We start from the raw sequence: 24,143 nt of genomic DNA, 5'->3' as shown, positions 1-24,143 counted from the left end.
TTTCTCCTCCTGTATTGCAGGAGAGCTGCATATATACGTTTCTGATGTTAACAGCCCGGCTGCGACTCGAGCACGAAATCGCAGTACTCGCCCGCTACGCGTCCGGTGTGAATCTAGCGTGAGAGTAGAGTTAAAGATTTTGTCTGGAAGGGTTGGAGATATCATGGATCGGCCTCTGTCTGTTTTTTCCATTTATTTGTCCATCCATCCATCACATGATATCTCACAGTGTCCACAGACTGGATTACTGATTATCCCGAGTGGGCGCAACAATTACACGTCAAAATGTAACATTTTAATAACCAATGCCGCATCCCAAGTTTTATTATTATTGTTGATATTATTATTATTAACCCTAACCCTAACCCTATTATTATTGTTGTTTTGAAAATAAAGCTTGGTCATGATAAATTTCTTCTTCTTCACAGGAATGGTTTTAGCATTGAAAACAAAAGCCTGTGTTAAATTTTATGCCGCACAGTAAGCTGAATTTTATAAGTATTATTATTATTATTATAGTGTTATTATTACCTGTAGCCTCTTGACACAGGACACATGGTGTATGAGTTCATAGCCACAGTAGCTTCAATAGCAGGTAATGCTAATAACACCTCAGCCTTTTTTATACTTCATGTCTCAGTTTTTATATTTGATGTCTCAGCATGGTAAGTTTATAGTGAGCAATGTGATTTAACTGCAGCCAACTCTTCTTGAGGCAGTGATACACAGAGCAGCTTTTTGTGACGACTCTAGAAAGCAGCAGTGTTGCATCAGCAGGAAATTTACCAGGAAATGTTTGAAATAGATTTTTGACTTCTTATCTCACTTTGTTGCTTGGATCGTTATCCATCTACGTTCAATTAGTTTAGTTTAGTTTAGTCAGAGTCACAGTGCCACCAAAACAGATCAATAATCAGAATCAGAATCCTTTTATTATTAAGTATATTTGCGCATACAAGGGATTTAGCTTAGTGGCTGCTTGTGTACTTATTAAAGACATAATAAAAACAGTAAAACACAGTATAAAGCAATAAAAACAATATATAGTAATAAAGATATTCCTGTGATGTCAGAGTAATCCTGTATGATACAGAAGTGCTAGGTAAAGAAGTAAGATCCAGGGAGAAAAGGTACAAACTTCTTGTTTCTTTTCTAAACATGACAGGAGGATTTTTAGTACAAGTACCAGAGGAAGATGGACATGATGAAATCAGTCATAGGCGTTTCTCTTATTACAGGAAATGCATGTCAACTCTGACAAGTTCTAGCAAAGAAGCTGTTATCTGCTCATTAGAAGAAGATGTAGATAACTAGGAAGCTGCTGTGGGGGATTATTCACACTATAACTGAAGGTTGGCTGTTTGGATGCAGATGAAGAAACAGCGGACCTTGGCAGATGCAACACATTCAGGTTGTGGTCCAGCAGCTTTCAAAACGTACATTTATATTTTATTATTTAGCATACAAGAAATTTCATGCTGTCACTTCTTAGAACATATTTTTTATAGATAGGCTTATGTGTAGTTTGTTCTTCTTTACCTATTTTAGTCCTGCTGTATATGCCTGTTTCATTCGTTTATCAATTCTGCTTTTAATGAATGCCTAAATTCATTATTACTGTTATTGTTATTTGTAGTAGTAACAGTAGTATTAACAGTAGTGAATAGCATGATGTCTATTCAGCCTGAGGGGCCACATGCTCCCTTTATGATTTGATATCTGACATCTCTCAGATATAAAACTAACCTTTTTTCTTGCTTTTCATTTTCTGGTATTTATTATTTATTCATGTTGATTCTAATTTGCCATAGCATTGCACCTCAGTAAACAACTTTAGTTTCCTCTTCCTCATGTCTTAAGTTCCTTCCACAAGAACGCTGTATTAGAAAGTGCAGCTGCCGCCTAGATGCCAAGTCCCTTTCTTCTGTGGTTTTATTAACTATGTTATCTATTGTTTAGCAGTGAGGACAAGTTTATGTGAACTTGTGTCTCCTCAACAATTTGGGGAGCACTATGTCTCTGGTAGCAGTAGCAGTAGTGGAGGTAGTAAGAGAAGTGTTGAGTAGAGGCTAAGAAACCCTCCACCTTTCCCTGACCTGCTGTCCCCAACAACAGGTCTCACTCTGAAGAATGGAAGCTTGGTACGACAACACAACCTCAGAGTACGACTATATACACTATGATGACTATGATGACTATGTATATGAAGACTTCTCAACCGACTTACGTGTGACGGCATGGATCATCATCTCCATCGGCCTTCCTTTGACCTTGCTGGCCATCTGTGCTCTGGTTTCCCTGGTACAATAATTATGATTGAGATCTATTAATTTGTCTGTGTACCTGTCTATCAGTCTGTCTTTGTCTATCAGTCTTTCTGTTATTTGTCTATAGGCAATGAAAGGTGATTCAGTACTTTTAAGGCACCACATTCATTTATTTTGTGCCTGCTTATTCCTTTTCTGATTCACTAGAGACTGGAGCCTTTCCTAGTAGATTCATAGCTACAGGCAATTTAGTGTCTAATCCTCCTGACTTGCATGACTTTGAAATGTAGGAGGAAACCTCCGCTGTGACAGGGAGAACATGCAAACTCCTCACAGCAGGGCAGGGAATCAAACCTGCGTCCTTCCTCCTGTGAGGAAACAGTGCTAACCACTGATCCACCGTGTCGGCCCTGTTAAGCACTACAGTGTAGCATTTTATTAAATCATCTTTATTCTGTCAACTTCTGCTTATTGTTTCATCCAAGCCTTGATTCACGTATTTCATTTATTTCTGTCTTTGTTCAACCATTATTTCATCTACACATCTATGCATTCATTCATTTATTTGTGCATTTTGTCACTCATCCAATCTTTTATTTATTCATTAATTCATTCTTTTTAATTGATTCATTCAAATAAATATATTTCTACTTTCTCAGGTCATTCAGTTATTTCTACCACTGTTCCTGTAGGTGCGAGACGGCCAGGTTGCACCGATCTACGTCATCAACCTCCTCGTCTCCGACCTCATCCAGTTCTGCTGCCTGGTCGTCCGGGAGGCAGCACCCAGGGGAGACACCCACTCTGTTTTCTCTTATATTATCTACCAAATTGGGTGGATGGCCAGTGTTGGCTTCATGGTGTGTGTAGCCCTGGAAAGGTAGCTAACCATCTGTGTGTGTTTGTGTGTTTCCTAAGCATCTATCTATCTATCTATCTATCTATCTATCTATCTATCTATTTCTATGCTGCGTTCAAATCCTGTCAGAAATATTGTAATTAGGGCTAGAGCGTATTTGAAGAGCCCAATAAAGTGGTAAACACAAATGGGAAAGTAGAATTTTACATGATACCCAAGATGCCAAGATGTGACATTCTCACTCTTTGTTGAACATTTAGGTGTCACACATATACAACAACTTTTTCACAACGTTACATTACAATATGAATTACATAACTGAATATTCTCCTCTACTTCTGCACCACTTGGTTTTACAAATAGTCACCAAAAAAGCTACTTTTGTTTCAGGGTGTGTTTTGTTATTTCAGACTAAAAACTACTTGAATTCACGACGAGTTGTATTTACTGTCAAGCTTGAAAGTACGAGCTTAAAAGGAGCACATGAAGGCAGCAATACATAAAGTTTCCTTTCTGTTGACTCGACTGTTAATATAATGCATTTAATAATAATAATAATAATAATAATAATAATACATTTAACTTGTAATGCACTTTTCATGACAAGTAAATCTCAAAGTGCTACAGAGTAAAAAAAACAGATGCATAAAAACAGATAAAATGAACCAACAGCAAAGATCATTAAAAGCAACACAAAGGGAAAAAAGGCCTGATTAAAAAGGAAAGGTTTATAGACAATGCATAAAAACAAAGAGATAAAAAGACAACAACACAAAGTTAAGGAAAGGCTCTGTTAAAAAGGAAGGTTTTTAGGCCCCTTTTAAAAGCATTTGTTGGATCACTGCATTTGGTTTGTATTGTGTATTGCTATTTAAATGTTTTCTAACCTATTTAAAACATGCGTCCACTAAATGTTCTGCTTGTCCAGAATCCTGAAATCTTACCAGCCATGTTGGCCGGCAAAAAAAATGTCTAAAAGAAAACCTGGACGTGACTGATGGGCCAGTTGCCTTACACTGCGTACTTCACAATAACAATGCTGAAACAATATATCATTCAGACATACTTTCTATCTATCTATCTATCTATCTATCTATCTATCTATCTATCTATCTATCTATCTATCTATCATTACAGGTATTTGGTCATCGCCTGCCCACTGTGGTACCGCTTCAGACGCAACATCAAGTTCTCTCTGGTGGTCTCCTTCATGGTCTGGGCCTTCTCCATCGTCTTCATCATTGTCAACTATTTTGTGATGGACTTCTTGGGCATAATGATCCTCCTCTCCATCTTCCTCCTCCTCCTCCCCTTCCCCCTGCTCATCTTCTTCCTGGCCGGGACTCTCAAAGCTCTGTCTGCTTCCATCTCTGTCCCCCCTGAGGAGAAACGACGAATCGTGGGAGTCTTGGTTCTGGTGCTGCTTAACTACACGCTGCTGTTCCTGCCCACGATCATTTTGTTCCTGGCGGTAGCAACAAGTTCAAGTGGCCTCATTTTTCATCCTAACCTATGTCTCATCTTCATCCAGCTCAATCCTCTTGTGGACTTGGTTCTGTATGTTTTCATGAGGAAAGGAGCCGTAGACAAGCTGCTGGCCTGCCTGTGTCGGTGCAGGATGACCAGAGAGCAAGAGCAGGGACAGATCAACACCGTGAATGACGATACCACAGTGAGGGTCAGCTCCGTGTAGGAAGAGGAGGAGAGGGAGAGAGAGAAGGGGGAGGGAGGGGAAAGAGATGGAGGGAAAAGAGGAGGTGAAGAGAAGAGATGGGAGGAGCCTCCCACCACCTAGAGTAGAGTCACTGATAACTGTTGGGAATGTGACACCTGAGAGTAGAGTTAAAGGGAGCAATTTTTGTCCAGGGGGGTTTAAATTTAAAATTTAGGGGAATAATGAATCTCAGCCCTTCATCTTCATAATTACACTGATTAGCCCAAGAGTGGGTGCTACAATTACACATCAAAACTGAACATTTTAATAACCAGTCCCACATCACAAGTTCGAATGATATGAAATTTGGTCTTTTAATCACCTGGGAACTGCTGTCCATGCTTTTATTTTGTCACATCTGGATTATTGTAACTCCCTGTGCACCTGTCTCACTCAGCAGAGTAGATCCAGATTACAGTGAGTCCATAATGCTGCAGTCAGACTCTGAACAGGAACTAAGAAGAGACAGCTTATTACCTCTATTTTAGCTTCACTTCATTGGCTCCCGGTGAAAATTAGGATTGATTTTAACATCTTACTGAGCACATTTAAGACACGTTTTGGACAATTGTATAGCTACAGTATATCTCTGAGCTTTTAACCCCTTATGGGCAGCCTGAGATCCTCAGGCTCTTTCAGTTGTTCCACAGTCTAGGTTGAAGACTAAGGGAGACGGAGCTTCCTCCATCAGGCTCTGAGGCTCTAAGACCTGCTGATAAGATAAAGCTAGGCCCATTCTTCTGTATTTACTGTTTATGTTTTTAATTATTGCTCACATTTTTAATTTTATATTGTAAACCAAGTTGTAATTCTGCATCCGTAAATTAATATTATTATTATTATTATCCTCTATTTTTTTTTTTTTAAATAAAGCTTGATGCAGATAAATTTCTCCTTGTTCATTGGAATGGTTTTAACATTGTAAACACAGCCTGTCTTAAACTGTAAGCCACAGTAAGCTGAATTCTATCAGTATTATCCTGTAGCCTCTTGACACAGGACACATGGTGTCTGAGTTCACAGCCAGAGTTCAGCCACAGTAGTTTCAATAGCAGGTAATACTGATAACAGCACAGCCTTACATAACCCCTGTTACTAACATATGATTCAATACCAGCTAATTTTTATATTTAATGTCTCAGCATGGGAAGTTCATAGTGAGAAGTGTAATTTAATTGCAGTCAACTCTTCTTGAGGCAGTGATACACAGAGCAGCTTTTTGTGACGACTCTAGAAAGCAGCAGTGTTGCATCAGCAGGAAATTTACCAGGAAATGTTTGAAATAGATTTTTGACTTCTTATCTCACTTTGTTGCTTGGATCGTTATCCATCTACGTTCAATTAGTTTAGTTTAGTTTCATTTATTTTAGTTTTTAGTTTAGTTTAGGTTGCTATGGTCAGAGCCGCACTGTCAATAAAACAGATCAATAAAGATATTCCTGTGACCTCAGAGTAATCCTGTATGATACAGAAGTGCTAGGTAAAGAACTGAGAGCCAGGGAGAAAAGGTACCAGAGGTAGATGGACATGATGAAATCAAGTGTCAGCGTCTCCTTCATTGCAGGAAATGCATGTTAAATCTATTTCTGTAAGTATTACCAAAGAAGCTGTTATCTGCTCATTAGAAGAAGATGTAGATAACTAGGAAGCTGCTGTGGGGGATTATTCACACTATAACTGAAGGTTGGCTGTTTGGATGCAGATGAAGAAACAGCGGACCTTGGCAGATGCAACACATTCAGGTTGTGGTCCAGCAGCTTTCAAAACGTACATTTATATTTTATTATTTAGCATACATTAAATTTCATGCTGTCACTTCTTAGAACATATTTTTTATAGATAGGCTTATGTGTAGTTTGTTCCTTTTACGTATTTTAGTCCTGCTGTATATGCCTGTTTCATTCGTTTATCAATTCTGCTTTTAATGAATGCCTAAATTCATTATTACTGTTATTGTTATTTGTAGTAGTAACAGTAGTATTAACAGTAGTGAATAGCATGATGTCTATTCAGCCTGAGGGGCCACATGCTCCCTTTATGATTTGATATCTGACATCTCTCAGATATAAAACTAACCTTTTTTCTTGCTTTTCATTTTCTGGTATTTATTATTTATTCATGTTGATTCTAATTTGCCATAGCATTGCACCTCAGTAAACAACTTCTGTTTCCTCTTCCTCATGTCATAAGTTCCTTCCACAAGAACGCTGTATTAGAAAGTGCAGCTGCCGCCTAGATGCCAAGTCCCTTTCTTCTGTGGTTTTATTAACTATGTTATCTATTGTTTAGCAGTGAGGACAAGTTTATGTGAACTTGTGTCTCCTCAACAATTTGGGGAGCACTATGTCTCTGGTAGCAGTAGCAGTAGTGGAGGTAGTAAGAGAAGTGTTGAGTAGAGGCTAAGAAACCCTCCACCTTTCCCTGACCTGCTGTCCCCAACAACAGGTCTCACTCTGAAGAATGGAAGCTTTGTACAACAACACAACCTCAGAGAACGACTATATACACTATGATGACTATGATGACTATGTATATGAAGACTTCTCAACCGCCGCATATGTGACGGCATGGATCGTCATCTCCATCGGCCTTCCTTTGACCTTGCTGGCCATCTGTGCTCTGGTTTTTCTGGTACAATAATTATAATTGAGATCTATTAATTTGTCTGTGTACCTGTTTATCTGTCTATCTCCGTCTATCAGACTTTATGTTATTTATCTATAGGCAATGAAAGGTGATTCAGTTTTTTTCAGGCATCACATTCATTCATTTTCTACCCGCTTAATCCTTTTCTGTTTCACTAGGGACTGGAGCCCTTCCTAGTACATTCATACCTACAGGCAATTTAGTGTCTAATCCACCTGACTTGCATGACTTTGAAATGTATTTTTACCACTGTTCCTGTAGGTGCGAGACGGCCATGTTGCTCCGATCTACGTCATCAACCTCCTCGTCTCCGATCTTATCCAGCTCTGCTGCCTGGCCGTCCGGGAGGCAGCACCCTGGATATACTACGGCATCACCATTTATATCTACTTCATTGGATTGATGGCCAGTGTTGGCTTCATGGTGTGTGTAGCCCTGGAAAGGTAGCTAACCATCTGTGTGTGTTTATGTGTTTCCGATGCATCTATCTATCTATCTATCTATCTATCTATCTATCTATCTATCTATCTATCTACCTACCTATTTTTAATTACAGGTATTTGGTCATCGCCTGCCCACTGTGGTACCGCTTCAGACGAAACATAAAGGTCTCTCTGGTGGTCTCCTTCATGGTCTGGGCCTTCTCCATCGTCCTGCTCTTTCTCCTGTTGATGTTTTACACCATTTTCACACTCATCCTCCTCTCCATCTCCCTCCTCCTCCCCTTCCCCCTGCTCATCTTCTTCCTGGCTGGGACCCTCAAAGCTCTGTCTGCTTCCATCTCTGTCCCCCCTGAGGAAAAACGACAAATCGTGGGAGTCTTGGTTCTGGTGCTGCTTAACTACACGCTGCTGTTCCTGCCCATGATCATTTGGTCCCTGGCGGCACCAACAATGTCAAATGGCCCCATTTTTGATCCTAGCCTGCGTCTCATCTTCATCCAGTTCAGTCCTCTTGTGGACTTGGTTCTGTATGTTTTCATGAGGAAAGGAGCCGTAGACAAGCTGCTGGCCTGCCTGTGTCGGTGCAGGATGACCAGAGAGCAAGAGCAGGGACAGATCAACACCGTGAATGACGATACCACAGTGAGGGTCAGCTCCGTGTAGGAAGAGGAGGAGAGGGAGAGAGAGAAGGGGGAGGGAGGGGGAAGAGATGGAGGGAAAAGAGGAGGTGAAGAGAAGAGATGGGAGGAGCCTCCCACCACCTAGAGTAGAGTCACTGATAACTGTGAGAGTAGAGATCATTTTTTTCTCCAGGGACAATTGGATTTTGACAAAATCTCATCCCTGTGTTCCAGCATCTTCATAATTACACTGATTAGCCCAAGAGTGGGTGCTACAATTACACGTCAAAATTGAACATTTTAACATCACAAGTCCGAATGATATGAAATTTGGTCTTTTAATCACCTGGGAACTGCTCTCCATGCTTTTATTTTGTCACATCTGGATTATTGTAACTCCCTGTGCACCTGTCTCACTCAGCAGAGTAGATCCAGATTACAGTGAGTCCATAATGCTGCAGTCAGACTCTGAACAGGAACTAAGAAGAGACAGCTTATACTTCTATTTTATCTTCACTTCATTGGCTCCTAATGCAATTTGGGATTCATTTTAAAATCTTATTAAACACCTTTAAAGCACATTTTGGACAAGTGTATAGCTATATCTCTGAGCTTTTAACCCCTTATGGGCAGCCTGAGATCCTCAGGCTCTTTCAGTTGTTCCACAGTCTAGATTGAAGACTAAGGGAGACGGAGCTTCCTCCATCAGGCTCTGAGGCTCTAAGACCTGCTGATAAGATAAAGCTAGGCCCATTCTTCTGCATTTACTGTTTATGTTTTTAATTATTGCTCATATTTTTTACTTAATGTTGTAAACCACGTTTACTTGTTTGTAATTCTGTATCTATAAATAAAGAGCATCATTATTATTATTGTTACTATTGTTATTATTATTATTTTTTATTTTTTTTTATTTTATTTATTTATTTATTTTTTAAATAAAGCTTGATGCAGATAAATTTCTCCTTGTTCACAGGAATGGTTTTAGCATTGTAAACACAGCCTGTCTTAAACTGTAAGCCACAGTAAGCTGAATTCTATCAGTATTATCCTGTAGCCTCTTGACACAGGACACATGGTGTCTGAGTTCACAGCCAGAGTTCAGCCACAGTAGTTTCAATAGCAGGTAATACTGATAACAGCACAGCTTTGCATAACCCCTGTTACTAACATATGATTTAATACCAGCTAATTTTTATATTTGATGTCTCAGCATGGGAAGTAGTGAGCAATGTGATTTAATTGCAGTCAACTCTTCTTGAGGCAGTGATACACAGAGCAGCTTTTTGTGACGACTCTAGAAAGCAGCAGTGTTGCATCAGCAGGAAATTTACCAGGAAATGTTTGAAATACATTTTTAACTTCTTGTCTCATTTTGTTGCTTGGATCATTATCCATCTATGTTCGTTCAGTTTAGTTTCATTTATTTTAGTTTTTAGTTTAGTTTAGGTTGCTATGGTCAGAGCCACACTGTCAATAAAACAGATCAATAAAGATATTCCTGTGACCTCAGAGTAATCCTGTATGATACAGAAGTGCTAGGTAAAGAACTGAGAGCCAGGGAGAAAAGGTACAAACTTTGTGTTTCTTTTCTAAACATGACAGGAGGATTTTTTGTACAAGTACCAGAGGAAGATGGACATGATGAAATCAGTCATAGGCGTTTCTCTTATTACAGGAAATGTCACATCTGACAAGTTCTAGCAAAGAAGCTGTTATCTGTTCATTAGAAGCAGAAATAGATAAATAGGAAGCTGCTGTGGGGGATTTTTCACACTATAACTGAAGGTTGGCTGTTTGGATGCAGACGAAGAAACAGCGGACCTTGGCAGATGCAACACATTCAGGTTGTGGTCCAACAGCTTTCAAAACTATAAAATTATCTTTTATTATTTAGCATACATTGAATTTCATGTGGTCAATTTCTTAGAACACATTACATGTGTTCTAGGCTTACATGTAGTTTGTTCTTTTTACATATTTTAGTCCTGCTGTATATACCTGTTTTATTCCTTTCTCAATTCTGCTTCTAATTAATGTCTAACTTTATTCATATTATTATTTGTAATAACTGTAGTATTAACAGGAGTGACTAACATCAGAGATTTGATATCCAACATCTCTTAGATATAAAACTAACTGCTTTTATTACTTTTCATTTTCTGGTATTTTTTGATGTATTGATGATGATTCTAATTTGCCATAGCATTGCACCTCGGTAAACTTCTGTTTCCCCTTCCTCATGTCTTAAGCAGTAGTGGAGGTAGTAAGAGAAGTGTTGAGTAGAGGCTAAGAAACCCTCCACCTTTCCCTGACCTGCTGTCCCCAACAACAGGTCTCACTCTGAAGAATGGAAGCTTTGTACAACAACACAACCTTAGAGAACGACTATATACACTCTGATGACTATGTATATGATGACTTCTCAAACGCCTTACATGTGACGACATGGATCATCATCTCCATCGGCCTTCCTTTGACCTTGCTGGCCATCTGTGCTCTGGTTTTTCTGGTACAATAATTATGATTGAGATCTATTAATTTGTCTGTGTACCTGTTTATCTGTCTATCTCTGTCTATCAGTCTTTCTGTTATTTGTCTATAGGCAATGAAAGTTGATTCAGTACTTTTAAGGCACCACATTCATTTATTTTGTGCCTGCTTATTCCTTTTCTGATTCACTAGAGACTGGAGCCTTTCCTAGTAGATTCATAGCTACAGGCAATTTAGTGTCTAATCCACCTGACTTGCATGACTTTGAAATGTAGGAGGAAACCTCCGCTGTGACAGGGAGAACATGCAAACTCCTCACAGCAGGGCAGGGAATCAAACCTGCGTCCTTCCTCCTGTGAGGAAACAGTGCTAACCACTGATCCACCGTGTCGGCCCTGTTAAGCACTACAGTGTAGCATTTTATTAAATCATCTTTATTCTGTCAACTTCTGCTTATTGTTTCATCCAAGCCTTGATTCACGTATTTCATTTATTTCTGTCTTTGTTCAACCATTATTTCATCTACACATCTATGCATTCATTCATTTATTTGTGCATTTTGTCACTCGTCCAATCTTTTATTTATTCATTAATTCATTCTTTTTAATTGATTCATTCAAATAAATATATTTCTACTTTCTCAGGTCATTCAGTTATTTCTACCACTGTTCCTGTAGGTGCGAGACGGCCAGGTTGCACCGATCTACGTCATCAACCTCCTCGTCTCCGACCTCATCCAGTTCTGCTGCCTGGTCGTCCGGGAGGCAGCACCCAGGGGAGACACCCACTCTGTTTTCTCTTATATTATCTACCAAATTGGGTGGATGGCCAGTGTTGGCTTCATGGTGTGTGTAGCCCTGGAAAGGTAGCTAACCATCTGTGTGTGTTTGTGTGTTTCCTAAGCATCTATCTATCTATCTATCTATCTATCTATCTATTTCTATGCTGCGTTCAAATCCTGTCAGAAATATTGTAATTACGGCTAGAGCGTATTTGAAGAGCCCAATAAAGTGGTAAACACAAATGGGAAAGTAGAATTTTACATGATACCCAAGATGCCAAGATGTGACATTCTCACTCTTTGTTGAACATTTAGGTGTCACACATATACAACAACTTTTTCACAACGTTACATTACAATATGAATTACATAACTGAATATTCTCCTCTACTTCTGCACCACTTGGTTTTACAAATAGTCACCAAAAAAGCTACTTTTGTTTCAGGGTGTTTTGTTATTTCAGACTAAAAACTACTTGAATTCACGACGAGTTGTATTTACTGTCAAGCTTGAAAGTACGAGCTTAAAAGGAGCACATGAAGGCAGCAATACATAAAGTTTCCTTTCTGTTGACTCGACTGTTAATATAATGCATTTAATAATAATAATAATAATAATAATAATACATTTAACTTGTAATGCACTTTTCATGACAAGTAAATCTCAAAGTGCTACAGAGTAAAAAAAACAGATGCATAAAAACAGATAAAATGAACCAACAGCAAAGATCATTAAAAGCAACACAAAGGGAAAAAAAGGCCTGATTAAAAAGGAAAGGTTTATAGACAATGCATAAAAACAAAGAGATAAAAAGACAACAACACAAAGTTAAGGAAAGGCTCTGTTAAAAAGGAAGGTTTTTAGGCCCCTTTTAAAAGCATTTGTTGGATCACTGCATTTGGTTTGTATTGTGTATTGCTATTTAAATGTTTTCTAACCTATTTAAAACATGCGTCCACTAAATGTTCTGCTTGTCCAGAATCCTGAAATCTTACCAGCCATGTTGGCCGGCAAAAAAAATGTCTAAAAGAAAACCTGGACGTGACTGATGGGCCAGTTGCCTTACACTGCGTACTTCACAATAACAATGCTGAAACAATATATCATTCAGACATACTTTCTATCTATCTATCTATCTATCTATCTATCTATCTATCTATCTATCTATCTATCATTACAGGTATTTGGTCATCGCCTGCCCACTGTGGTACCGCTTCAGACGCACCATCAAGTTCTCTCTGGTGGTCTCCTTCATGGTCTGGGCCTTCTCCATCGTCTTCATCATTGTCAACTATTTTGTGATGGACTTCTTGGGCATAACGATCCTCCTCTCCATCTTCCTCCTCCTCCTCCCCTTCCCCCTGCTCATCTTCTTCCTGGCTGGGACCCTCAAAGCTCTGTCTGCTTCCATCTCTGTCCCCCCTGAGGAGAAACGACGAATCGTGGGAGTCTTGGTTCTGGTGCTGCTTAACTACACACTGCTGTTCCTGCCCATGATCATTTTGTTCCTGGCGGTAGCAACAAGTTCAAGTGGCCTCATTTTTCATCCTAACCTATGTCTCATCTTCATCCAGTTCAGTCCTCTTGTGGACTTGGTTCTGTATGTTTTCATGAGGAAAGGAGCCGTAGACAAGCTGCTGGCCTGCCTGTGTCGGTGCAGGATGACCAGAGAGCAAGAGCAGGGACAGATCAACACCGTGAATGACGATACCACAGTGAGGGTCAGCTCCGTGTAGGAAGAGGAGGAGAGGGAGAGAGAGAAGGGGGAGGGAGGGGAAAGAGATGGAGGGAAAAGAGGAGGTGAAGAGAAGAGATGGGAGGAGCCTCCCACCACCTAGAGTAGAGTCACTGATAACTGTTGGGAATGTGACACCTGAGAGTAGAGTTAAAGGGAGCAATTTTTGTCCAGGGGGGTTTAAATTTAAAATTTAGGGGAATGATGAATCTCAGCACTTCATCTTCATAATTACACTGATTAGCCCAAGAGTGGGTGCTACAATTACACATCAAAACTGAACATTTTAATAACCAGTCCCACATCACAAGTTCGAATGATATGAAATTTGGTCTTTTAATCACCTGGGAACTGCTCTCCATGCTTTTATTTTGTCACATCTGGATTATTGTAACTCCCTGTGCACCTGTCTCACTCAGCAGAGTAGATCCAGATTACAGTGAGTCCATAATGCTGCAGTCAGACTCTGAACAGGAACTAAGAAGAGACAGCTTATTACCTCCCTTTTAGCTTCACTTTATTGGCTCCCAGTGCAATTTAGGATTCATTTTAAAATCTTATTGAACACCTTTAAAGCACATTTTGGACAAGTGTATAGCTATATCTCTGAGCCTTTAACCCCTTATTGGCAGCCTGAGATCCTCAGGCTCTTTCAGTTGTTCCACAGTCTAGGTTGAAGACTAAGGGAGACGGAGCTTCCTCCATCAGGCTCTGAGGCTCTAAGACCTGCTGATAAGATAAAGCTAGGCCCATTCTTCTGCATTTACTGTTTATGTTTTTAATTATTGCTCATATTTTTTACTTCATCTTGTAAACCACGTTTACTTGTTTGTAATTTTGTATCTTGAAATAAAGCTTGTCATTATTATTATTATTAGTCTTAATGCAGTCTTTTTCTTACGACAAAATCAAACATGTTTAATATTATCTTAAACCTGCAATAATACATTTCAGACCCTATAAGCTATCCTGAAGCTAACGTATGATACATTGAGATTTTTTTGAGACATAATGATATAAACAAATAGCCACACATGCGGGCAGCCCTGTTGTTGTTTTCACCTGTCAAACTCGGACCGAATCGAAGCTCCTCCCGACCCATTCAGTAGCTTTTCATTATTTTTAAAACTAGCTTGTCTCCTCCCTCGCTGTTTGAAAGCGGCGCTCTCCCGATCCCATCCCTGAAAAACAATTGTCGTAATGGCGGAATCGATGAAGCGAGCGAGTAAACTTGTTCAGCTAGTAAACTTGCTACCTGCCTCTTCACTTGTCATTGTGGGACATGTAACCTTCAGCAGGAGGAATATCTGGCAAAGCAAGTCTGGTAACTAGTGACAATTCTCCATAGGTACGTTTATCTTAGCTATTGGCCTTTATGCACAGTCCTTCACTAGGTTTGTCTTTTGGGGCTGTGGCTGGCGTGGGCCAAGTAGAGTGGCAGCTGAGGCGGGGTGAGCAGCGGCGTCCCCTGGCTTGGACTGTAGGAGTCCCCAGGCTTGGATCAGGCTGTAGGCGCTGTGGCTGGCGTGGACCAGGCAGAGTGGCAGTGGAGGCAGTCAACAGTCTAGCGGCTGGCAGACAGCACACTAGAAACTATGATCTGACAAGGACTGCAGGCACAGCAGGGAACAAGTAGTCAGCTTGATTGACGGACACACCTCCCCACGTACGGAATGCAGGTCCAACCTAAATGCCCACCACACACCGAGAGAGAGAGAGAAGGAGGAGAGGTGCCAGGCGGCTGCCATGACAGTACCCCCCCCTCAACGGGCACCTCCAGGTGCTCCACCAGGCTGATCCGGGTGCTGCCGATGGAAGTCCCGGACGAGGGTCGGGTCAAGGATGTGGTGTTTGGGAACCCAGCATCGTTCCTCCGGACCGTACCCCTCCCAGTCCACCAGGTACTGCAATCCACGGCCCCGGCAGCGGACACCTAGGAGCCGGCGGACGGTGTAAGCCGGATGGTCATCCACTAGCCGAGGAGGAGGAGGGGGTGGGACAGGGGGGGATAGGAAACTGGTAGCGACAGGCTTAATCCGAGAAACATGAAAAGCAGGATGAACCCGGAGGGTCCGGGGCAGCTTCAAGCGGACCACAGCGGGATTAAGGACCTTCTCAATTTCGAAGGGACCAATGTACCTGGGCGAGAGTTTACGAGATTCAGTCCTTAAGGGCAAATCAGAGGTAGACAGCCATACCTTTTGACTAAGCTGGTATTCCGGGGCTGGGGTCTGACGGCGGTTGGCTTGCCTTTGGTAACGCTGGGAGGCTAGCAGCAAAACCGAGCGAGCAGTCCTCCAGGTACGACGGCAGCGACGGATGTGGGCCTGCACTGACGGGACTGCGATGTCCTCTTCCTGTGCTGGGAATAACGGAGGTTGGTAACCCAGAGAGCACTGGAAGGGAGACATACCTGTGGCGGAGCTAATCAAGGAGTTATGAGCATATTCCGCCCACGGAAGCTGCGACGCCCAGGTAGAGTGGTTGGAAGAGGCAAGGCAACGAAGGGTGGTCTTCAACTCCTGATTCAGCCGCTCTACTTGGCCATTGGTCTGAGGGTGAAAACCAGAGGACAAACTAGCAGTAGCGCCCAGCACAGTACAAAATGCCTTCCATACCTGGGAGATGAATTGAGGTCCACGGTCAGAGACGATGTCAACAGGAATGCCATGGAGGCGGAGCACATGTTGGACCAACAGATCTGCGGTTTCTCTGGCAGTGGGAAGCTTGGAGAGTGCAACGAAATGAGCAGCCTTCGAGAAACGGTCAATGACGGTAAGTATGACTGAGTTACCCTCTGAAGGTGGCAATCCGGTGACGAAATCAACTGCGATGTGAGACCAGGGGCGTCGAGACACAGGCAGGGGACCAAGGAGACCAGAGCTGGGCTGAGTGGAGGTCTTATTCTGGGCACAAACAGAACAGGCAGCAACGAAGCCACGAGTGTCCTTTCCCAAGGTAGGCCACCAGAAGTGACGGCGGAGGACCTCCAGAGTGCGACTCACGCCGGGATGACAGCTGAGACGGGAGGTATGAGACCACTGGAGCACTCGGGACCGCACGGAGTCAGGGACAAACAAACGCCCGGGAGGACCGGTTCCGGGATCAGGCTGGGTGCGCTGGGCCTCCCGGATGGCAGACTCAATCTCCCAGGTGACAGAGGCAACGACACAGAAGGTGGGCAGGATGGTCTCCACAGGGCCCTTACTCTCATCAGCAGCATGCTGGCGAGACAAGGCGTCGGGCTTGACGTTCTTGGACCCGGGACGGTAAGTCAAGGTGAAATGAAAATGTCCAAAGAACAGCGCCCACCTGGCCTGGCGAGAGTTCAGACGCTTGGCAGTCTGGATGTAGGACAGGTTCTTGTGATCAGTCCAAACCACAAACGGGTGCTCAGCGCCCTCCAGCCAGTGTCGCCATTCCTCCAACGCCAGCTTAACCGCCAGCAGCTCACGGTTCCCCACGTCATAGTTTCTCTCCGCCGGAGAAAGCCGGTGGGAGAGAAAGGCACAAGGGTGAAGCCTCTGGTCTGTGGCAGAACGCTGAGACAGGACAACCCCAACCCCAATGTCGGAAGCGTCTACCTCCACAACGAACTGCCGGGAAGGGTCTGGCTGGATCAGGATGGGGGCTGAAGTAAAGCGGGTCTTTAGGTCCTGGAAGGCTGCACCCGCCTCAGGGGTCCAACGAAACTGAACAGAGGTGGAGGTGAGGGCCGTCAGAGGGGCAGCAATGCGACTGTAATTCTTGATGAAGTGCCTGTAGAAATTAGCAAAACCTAAAAACGCTGTAGCTGTTTGCGGCTGGTTGGTTGTGGCCACTCGGATACCGCTCTCACCTTGGCCGGATCCATCAGCACCTGCCCCTCAGAGATGATGAAGCCCAGGAAGGAGGTGGTAGGAACATGGAACTCGCACTTCTCTGCCTTGACGAACAGCTTATTCTCCAGGAGCCTCTGCAGGACTTGACGGACATGCTGCACATGATCAGGAAGAGACCTGGAGAAGATGAGGATATCGTCAAGGTATACAAAGACAAAACGGTTGAGCATGTCCCTCAAGATGTCGTTGACCATGGCTTGGAACACTGCGGGGGCGTTAGTGAGCCCAAAAGGCATGACCCGGTACTCAAAGTGGCCAAGGGGGGTGTTGAACGCAGTCTTCCATTCATCCCCTTCCCGGATGCGCACGAGGTGGTAAGCGTTGCGTAAATCCAGCTTGGTGAAGATGGTGGCTCCATGGAGAGGTTCGAAAGCTGAATTGATTAGTGGAAGGGGATAGCGGTTCTTTATGGTTATGTCATTCAGTCCACGGAAATCAATACAAGGCCTCAAGGAACAGTCCTTCTTATCCACAAAGAAGAAGCCTGCTCCTAGAGGTGACGACGAGGGACGAATTATACCCGCAGTCAGCGACTCCTGGATGTAGACCTCCATAGCCTCACGTTCAGGACGGGAGAGGTTGTAGAGGCGGCTTCCAGGCAGTGGAGCTCCAGGCCGCAGCTCGATGGCGCAGTCGTAAGGCCGGTGAGGAGGGAGTGAGAGGGCACGCTGCTTGCTGAAAACCTCCCCGAGGTTGTGATAATCTGGAGGTACAGCAGATAGGTCAGGCACAGCACCTGGGGAGGACTGACAGGGAGAGGCAGGGACCAAGGCAGATCTTAGACAGTGAGAATGACAAAAAGAACTCCAACTGCAGATAGTACCTGAAGTCCAATCAATGTGGGGGTTGTGAATCACAAGCCAGGGATGATCAAGAACCAGGGGGACATTAGGAGAGCTGATGACAAAGAAACTGATCACCTCCTGATGATTACCAGACAGGTGGAGGGTCACAGGCACAGTCTTCTTGGAGACACGAGCTAACAATTCTCCGTTAAGGGCGTTGGCTTCGAGTGGAACTTTTAACTCAGACCAGAGAATGTTAAGCTGCTCAACTACCGAGAAATCAATAAAACGTTCGTCAGCTCCAGAGTCAACAAGAGCAGGAAAAGAGTTAGATTTACCTTCCCACACCAAGGAGGCTTGAAGCAGGGTTCTTTGACGGGAGGAATGACACGTAGTTTGGCCCATCAATCTCCTCCCAGTTACTGAGGGGCCTGATCTTTTAGCGGCCTCAGGGAGCAGGAGTCAATGAAGTGGCCAGGTTTACCACAATAGAAGCAGAAGTTATTGCGCAATCGGCGTTGTCCCTCCTCCGGAGAGAGGCGGGCTCTCCCGAGTTGCATCGGCTCCGGCTGGGCAGTCGGCTCTCTCCTCGGCAGCTCTCGGGCGTTTCCGAGGGTTGACGGGCCTCGGGTGAAAACGGAGGCACGAGGCGGCGAACGATGAGAAGGAAACGGAATACGGCCGCTCCTCTCCCTCCGGTGTTCTCGGAGACGGTTGTCGATGTGGACGGCAAGAGAAATCAGCGCGTCAAGACTGTCAGGCTCCTCCCGTGAAACCAACTCATCCTTTATGGATTCTCCTAGGCCGTACTGGAATACTTCCTGGAGTGACGCCTCGTTCCAGCCGCTCTCCGCCGCGAGAGTTCTGAACTCAATGGCAAACTCCGCAACACATCGGGAACCTTGCCGGAGAGACAGCAGCCGTCTCGAAGCCTCCCTACCCTTAACCGGATGGTCAAAAACCTTCCTCATCTCCCGAGAGAAGGCTTCGTAAGAGAAGCATATGGGTGACTGTTCCTCCCACACCGGACGCGCCCACTCCAATGCCTTTCCCTTCAGACATCCCAAGAGGAAAGCGATACGGCCACGGTCAGAGGGATAGGACAGAGGTTGTTGTTCGAACACCAAGGAACATTGCAGGAGGAAGGAACCACAGGAGCCCAGGTCTCCGTCATATCGCTCCGGCTGGGGAACATGGGGCTCACGATGAGGAAACGTCAGAGCAGGAGGTAAGTCAGCACTGGAAATCGGCGCAGCTAAATCATTGGGGGACTGGTCCTGAACGACAGAAGTGTGTAGCTCGCTTCGCAGGCTGGCGACATTAGCAGATAAATCACGTAAACCTTCAACGACATCTCGTAGCGCTTGATCATGTTGCCCGAATAACGCTCCCTGGTTTGAGATGGCTTGGCGGATCGAATCGGCGTCTGCTGGGTTCATTCTGGTCAGATCGTACTGACAAGACTCAGGGGAACCCAAAGACAGACACGCAAACAGGGGTTTAGTTTTCAAGCTGTGTATTTAAACAGAACAGTTTGGGCAAGAGTCGGGTTGGGTCGGGCACAGGAGCTGTGGCTGGCGTGGGCCAAGTAGAGTGGCAGCTGAGGCGGGGCGAGCAGCGGCGACCCCTGGCTTGGACTGTAGGAGCGGTGGCTCGGCGTGGACCAGGCGGAGTGGCAGCTGAGGCGAGGTGAGCAGCGGCGTCCCCTGGCTTGGACTGTAGGAGCGGTGGCTCGGCGTGGACCAGGCGGAGTGGCAGCTGAGGCGAGGTGAGCAGCAGCGTCCCCCGGCTTGGACTGTAGGAGCGGTGGCTCGGCGTGGACTAGGCGGAGTGGCAGCTGAGGCGAGGTGAGCAGCGGCGTCCCCCGGCTTGGACTGTAGGAGCGGTGGCTCGGCGTGGACCAGGCGGAGTGGCAGCTGAGGCGAGGTGAGCAGCGGCGTCCCCCGGCTTGGACTGTAGGAGCGGTGGCTCGGCGTGGACCAGGCGGAGTGGCAGCTGAGGCGGAGTGCGCAGCGGTGTCCCCAGGCTTGGGTTAAGCTGTAGGCGCTGTGGCTGGCGTGGACCAGGCAGAGTGGCAGTGGAGGCAGTCTGAGACAAGGAGACGAGGAGTCAGACTCGGACAGTAGGCACACAACACAATCTAAACTATGGCTAGAACTTCTAGAGTTTAGCTTGGCTTAAAGCGTAATAGTTCACAAAAACGGGTCACTAACCAACTGTCTAGCGGCTGGCAGACAGCACACTAGAAACTACGATCTGACGAGGACTGCAGGCACAGCAGGGAATAAATAGTCAGCTTGATTGACAGACACACCTCCCCACGTGCGGAATGCAGGTCAAACCTAAATGCCCATCACAAACCGAGAGAGAGAGAGAGAGAGAGAGAGAGAGAGAGAGAGAGAGAGAGAGAGAGAGAGAGAGAGAGAAAGTAAGATGCCAGGCGGCTGCCATGACAGCTACATTTTCCAAGTAGCTTGCCCAACAAGTAGCTTGGTTTTCCCTACCTGTAGCTGCCGGGCCGCGGTGTCTCACGTTTCACTCTTGAAACGGTTAGCCAATCAGAACAGAGGGTCGTTAATATTAATGAGCCTTAAAGACACGGCGACAGAAACAGCCTGTTCTTGGTAAGGCTCAGAGAGATGCTGGAAAATGAACGTGTAAAAATGGATTGAGACAAACTTTGAATGGACCTCAAGACACAAAATAAAACACTGGAAAGTGGAGAATATGAGACTTTTAATTGCATGTTTGGTCGTGTTCCATTTCTTTATGCTTCACCCCGCGTTGCGCAGCTGATAACCAATCACAGCACAGAGGGGGAAGGTCTTGGGGAGGATTTGAATGACGGAGAGAGTGCACATTGGGCTCTGGAAATTACTTTGTATGTGAAAATGTACAGTTAGTTGCGCTGTCCAGTTTTGAAATGCTTAGTTATGTATGTTGATTGTAGGCTTACTGTAACACATTCATTTCCACTCAAATAGGCCTTTTGTCAAAACCTTGAAAATACACAAAATAACATTCTGTGCTGCTTAGGTGGTTACTATGACAGGTTACAATTAAAAAATAAAGGCAATCACGCAGAAACAGGCGGCGGCAATATGACAACATTGTATTCACCTAGCAGGTAAAACACAATTGAGTAAGCCTGGGACTCAGGTGTGATTGTTATTATTAAGCATGTTGCCAAGTTATTCAAAGTTTCTTTTAAACAGTCCCCACCACACACACATACACACACACACTTTCTTTTTCTTCCTCAACAGTCTTTCGTCCTTCTACAGTCCCCGGGTTTAGTTATCTGCCTCAACAGCCACAAGTCACCTATTTTGTATTTTATTTCACTTTTTCCCCACTTACTCCAATTGCTGAAGTTCATCAAATGAAATTAAAGTCCTGATTATGCCCTGAAAATAAGTAGCCTGCATTTCATGTCGTTTTTAAAAATGTTTGGAGTTGGTGTTTTTCACGCTACTAAATATTTTATTGTGGTTATAAACATTGTGTGCATATTCTACTGTAGACTACAATCATCATTGGCAGTCAAAATAAAGCTGCTTCATTATCTTTCCTTCCCTACGACGTTCTTAGCGTTGTACGAGTGGTCAGAAGCACTGTACACAACGTACTTTACGAACATCTTAGGCTTACGATGCTTTTGGGAAACGCAGCCCAGAGCGTTCACATCGGCTCGCGATCTGCAGCGCCAGTTTCGGCGTCTAGTCTGTTTCGCGGTGCATATTTCACAGGAAAACACCACAGAAATACACTATAGATGGTCATATCTGCATTAAATCACCACAGAAGCACAGGTATATTATGATCAACTTGCCAGTGTCTTCACTGTTGTTGTTGATTAATCCATGAGCAGTGATGAAACTTTTAATCCTTGTGTGGTGTTCGGGTCAAAATGACCCATTTAAAATTTTTACGAAAATAAAAATGAAAATGATACAATGAATTTTTTTTTTTTACCTGAAACTCCATGGCCATGGCTTATTTTCTGTGAAGAACATGTGAAAGAACACATTTTCATTGAGTACACATGGTATACCCCCCTACACATTTACATCCCTGATCCGATGTTCGGGTCAATTTGACCCGAGAGAAATGAAAGGGAAGAACCTGTAGGTGAAAACAGACAGAACATGGCAAATATGAAACAGAAAGCTGACTTCACTACTTCTTCTTCACCTTCATCTAAAATTTGCTCTCACACACATGTACATGCATGCACACATGTATTCTTTTTGTCTTTTGACACACAACCCTCTCCAACATGTTATAGACAATACTGCCAAAAGAAAATCACCTCCACCCACCCACACACACACACACATACACACACACACACACACACGCACATTTATGGCACCCATGTCTTCGTTATAGTGGATTTTTTACATAAATCACAGCTTTATCACAAAAAAAGAATGGCACTCTCGATCTAGCAGAGGTTAATGACAAACATTAACCCCATATGTTATCTATATTGTTTGGAATTGAGTTAAAGACAATATATGTTAAAGGGGGCGTATCCTAAGATGTGGCAATTCTTAGTATTTATGGTGATTTTGGTACTTGGAGGAGTGAAATAATCACAGTAAAAAAATGGAATCATATTACTATGCCATTTCCCCACAGTCAACAAGTATAAAACACGCCCCCTTGTACGAGCCAGTCAGATTTTGCTCCAGTTTCTATGTAGACGCTGGACTGTCTGAAATCAGCACTACCAATTAGCGCTAAGAGGAGGGCGGGCCTTCCAGAATGGCCAGCCAATCAGAGCAGTAGCTCATTAACATAAGAAGCTGCTTATGTAAAACGACCTATTTTTTTGTAGGTGGGAAACAAGCACTTGGAAGTGAATAGCTAAAGCTATAACTAAAGGACTTTTACTGAAAAAAACTTAACAGATGTATTTTATAGACACCAGGTAATTATATAAAATTATATAAAAAATATTTTAAAAAAGCCCAATAATGTCCTGTGAACAGATCAATAATCAGAATCAGAATCCTTTTATTATTAAGTATATTTGCACATACAAGGAATTTAGCTTAGTGGCTGCTTGTGTACTTATTAAAGACAGTAAAACACAGTATAAATCAATAAAAACAATATATAGTAATAAAGATATTCCTGTGATCTCAGAGTAATCCTGTATGATACAGAAGTGCTAGGTAAAGAAGTAAGATCCAGGGAGAAAAGGTACAAACTTTGTGTTTCTTTTCTAAACATGACAGGAGGATTTTTAGTTCAAGTACCAGAGGAAGATGGACATGATAAAATCAGTCATAGGCGTTTCTCTTATTACAGGAAATGTCACATCTGACAAGTCCTAGCAAAGAAGCTGTTATCTGTTCATTAGAAGAAGATGTAGATAACTAGGAAGCTGCTGTGGGGGATTATTCACACTATAACTGAAGGTTGGCTGTTTGGATGCAGATGAAGAAACAGCGGACCTTGGCAGATGCAACACATTCAGGTTGTGGTCCAGCAGCTTTCAAAACGTACATTTATCTTTTATTATTTAGCATACAAGAAATTTCATGCAGTCACTTCTTAGAACATATTTTTTATAGATAGGTTTATGTGTAGTTTGTTCTTCTTTACCTACTTTAGTCCTGCTGTATATGCCTGTTTCATTCGTTTATCAATTCTGCTTTTAATGAATGCCTAAATTCATTATCACTGTTATTGTTATTTGTAGTAGTAACAGTAGTATTAACAGTAGTGAATAGCATGATGTCTATTCAGCCTGAGGGGCCACATGCTCCCTTTATGATTTGATATCCGAGATCTCTCAGATATAAAACTAACCTTTTTTCTTGCTTTTCATTTTCTGGTATTTATTATTTATTCATGATTATTCTAATTTGCCATAGCATTGCACCTCAGTAAACAACTTTAGTTTCC

General features: G+C 43.4%; 3 protein-coding genes across 3 annotated transcripts; all 3 read left to right on the top strand.

Annotated features, from left to right (window-relative positions):
* Nucleotides 1-2,130: 2,130 nt before the first annotated feature.
* LOC139912879 (G-protein coupled receptor 4-like) lies at nt 2,131-4,819 on the top strand. Its single transcript, XM_078288641.1, has 3 exons — nt 2,131-2,301; nt 2,960-3,147; nt 4,264-4,819. Exons 1-3 carry the CDS (start codon nt 2,131-2,133, stop codon nt 4,817-4,819), a joined length of 915 nt encoding a protein of 304 aa, XP_078144767.1.
* A 2,481-nt stretch (nt 4,820-7,300) lies between these two features.
* LOC139928262 (uncharacterized) lies at nt 7,301-8,592 on the top strand. Its single transcript, XM_071920735.2, has 3 exons — nt 7,301-7,471; nt 7,748-7,929; nt 8,043-8,592. The coding sequence occupies exons 1-3, from the start codon at nt 7,301-7,303 to the stop codon at nt 8,590-8,592; spliced, it is 903 nt and encodes a 300-aa protein (XP_071776836.2).
* Nucleotides 8,593-10,899: 2,307 nt separating this feature from the next.
* LOC139910027 (G-protein coupled receptor 4-like) lies at nt 10,900-13,559 on the top strand. The gene is made up of 3 exons (XM_078288640.1): nt 10,900-11,061; nt 11,720-11,907; nt 13,004-13,559. Exons 1-3 carry the CDS (start codon nt 10,900-10,902, stop codon nt 13,557-13,559), a joined length of 906 nt encoding a protein of 301 aa, XP_078144766.1.
* Nucleotides 13,560-24,143: the final 10,584 nt, after the last annotated feature.

The sequence above is a fragment of the Centroberyx gerrardi genome, chromosome 15 (genome assembly GCF_048128805.1).
Source record: "Centroberyx gerrardi isolate f3 chromosome 15, fCenGer3.hap1.cur.20231027, whole genome shotgun sequence".
Lineage (NCBI taxonomy): Eukaryota > Metazoa > Chordata > Actinopteri > Beryciformes > Berycidae > Centroberyx > Centroberyx gerrardi.
This window is presented reverse-complemented; position numbering and strand designations above follow the sequence as displayed.

What these genes read in the sequence shown, in the direction of transcription:
- LOC139912879 (XM_078288641.1), top strand. Translation starts at nt 2,131, where the DNA reads ATGGAAGCTTGGTACGACAACACAACCTCAGAGTACGACTATATACAC. An exon ending in TCTGTGCTCTGGTTTCCCTG is followed by an intron (nt 2,302 to 2,959) that starts GTACAATAATTA and finishes CTGTTCCTGTAG; the next exon opens with GTGCGAGACGGCCAGGTTGC. An exon ending in GTGTGTGTAGCCCTGGAAAG is followed by an intron (nt 3,148 to 4,263) that starts GTAGCTAACCAT and finishes CTATCATTACAG; the next exon opens with GTATTTGGTCATCGCCTGCC.
- LOC139928262 (XM_071920735.2), top strand. Translation starts at nt 7,301, where the DNA reads ATGGAAGCTTTGTACAACAACACAACCTCAGAGAACGACTATATACAC. An exon ending in TCTGTGCTCTGGTTTTTCTG is followed by an intron (nt 7,472 to 7,747) that starts GTACAATAATTA and finishes CTGTTCCTGTAG; the next exon opens with GTGCGAGACGGCCATGTTGC. An exon ending in GTGTGTGTAGCCCTGGAAAG is followed by an intron (nt 7,930 to 8,042) that starts GTAGCTAACCAT and finishes TTTTAATTACAG; the next exon opens with GTATTTGGTCATCGCCTGCC.
- LOC139910027 (XM_078288640.1), top strand. Translation starts at nt 10,900, where the DNA reads ATGGAAGCTTTGTACAACAACACAACCTTAGAGAACGACTATATACAC. An exon ending in TCTGTGCTCTGGTTTTTCTG is followed by an intron (nt 11,062 to 11,719) that starts GTACAATAATTA and finishes CTGTTCCTGTAG; the next exon opens with GTGCGAGACGGCCAGGTTGC. An exon ending in GTGTGTGTAGCCCTGGAAAG is followed by an intron (nt 11,908 to 13,003) that starts GTAGCTAACCAT and finishes CTATCATTACAG; the next exon opens with GTATTTGGTCATCGCCTGCC.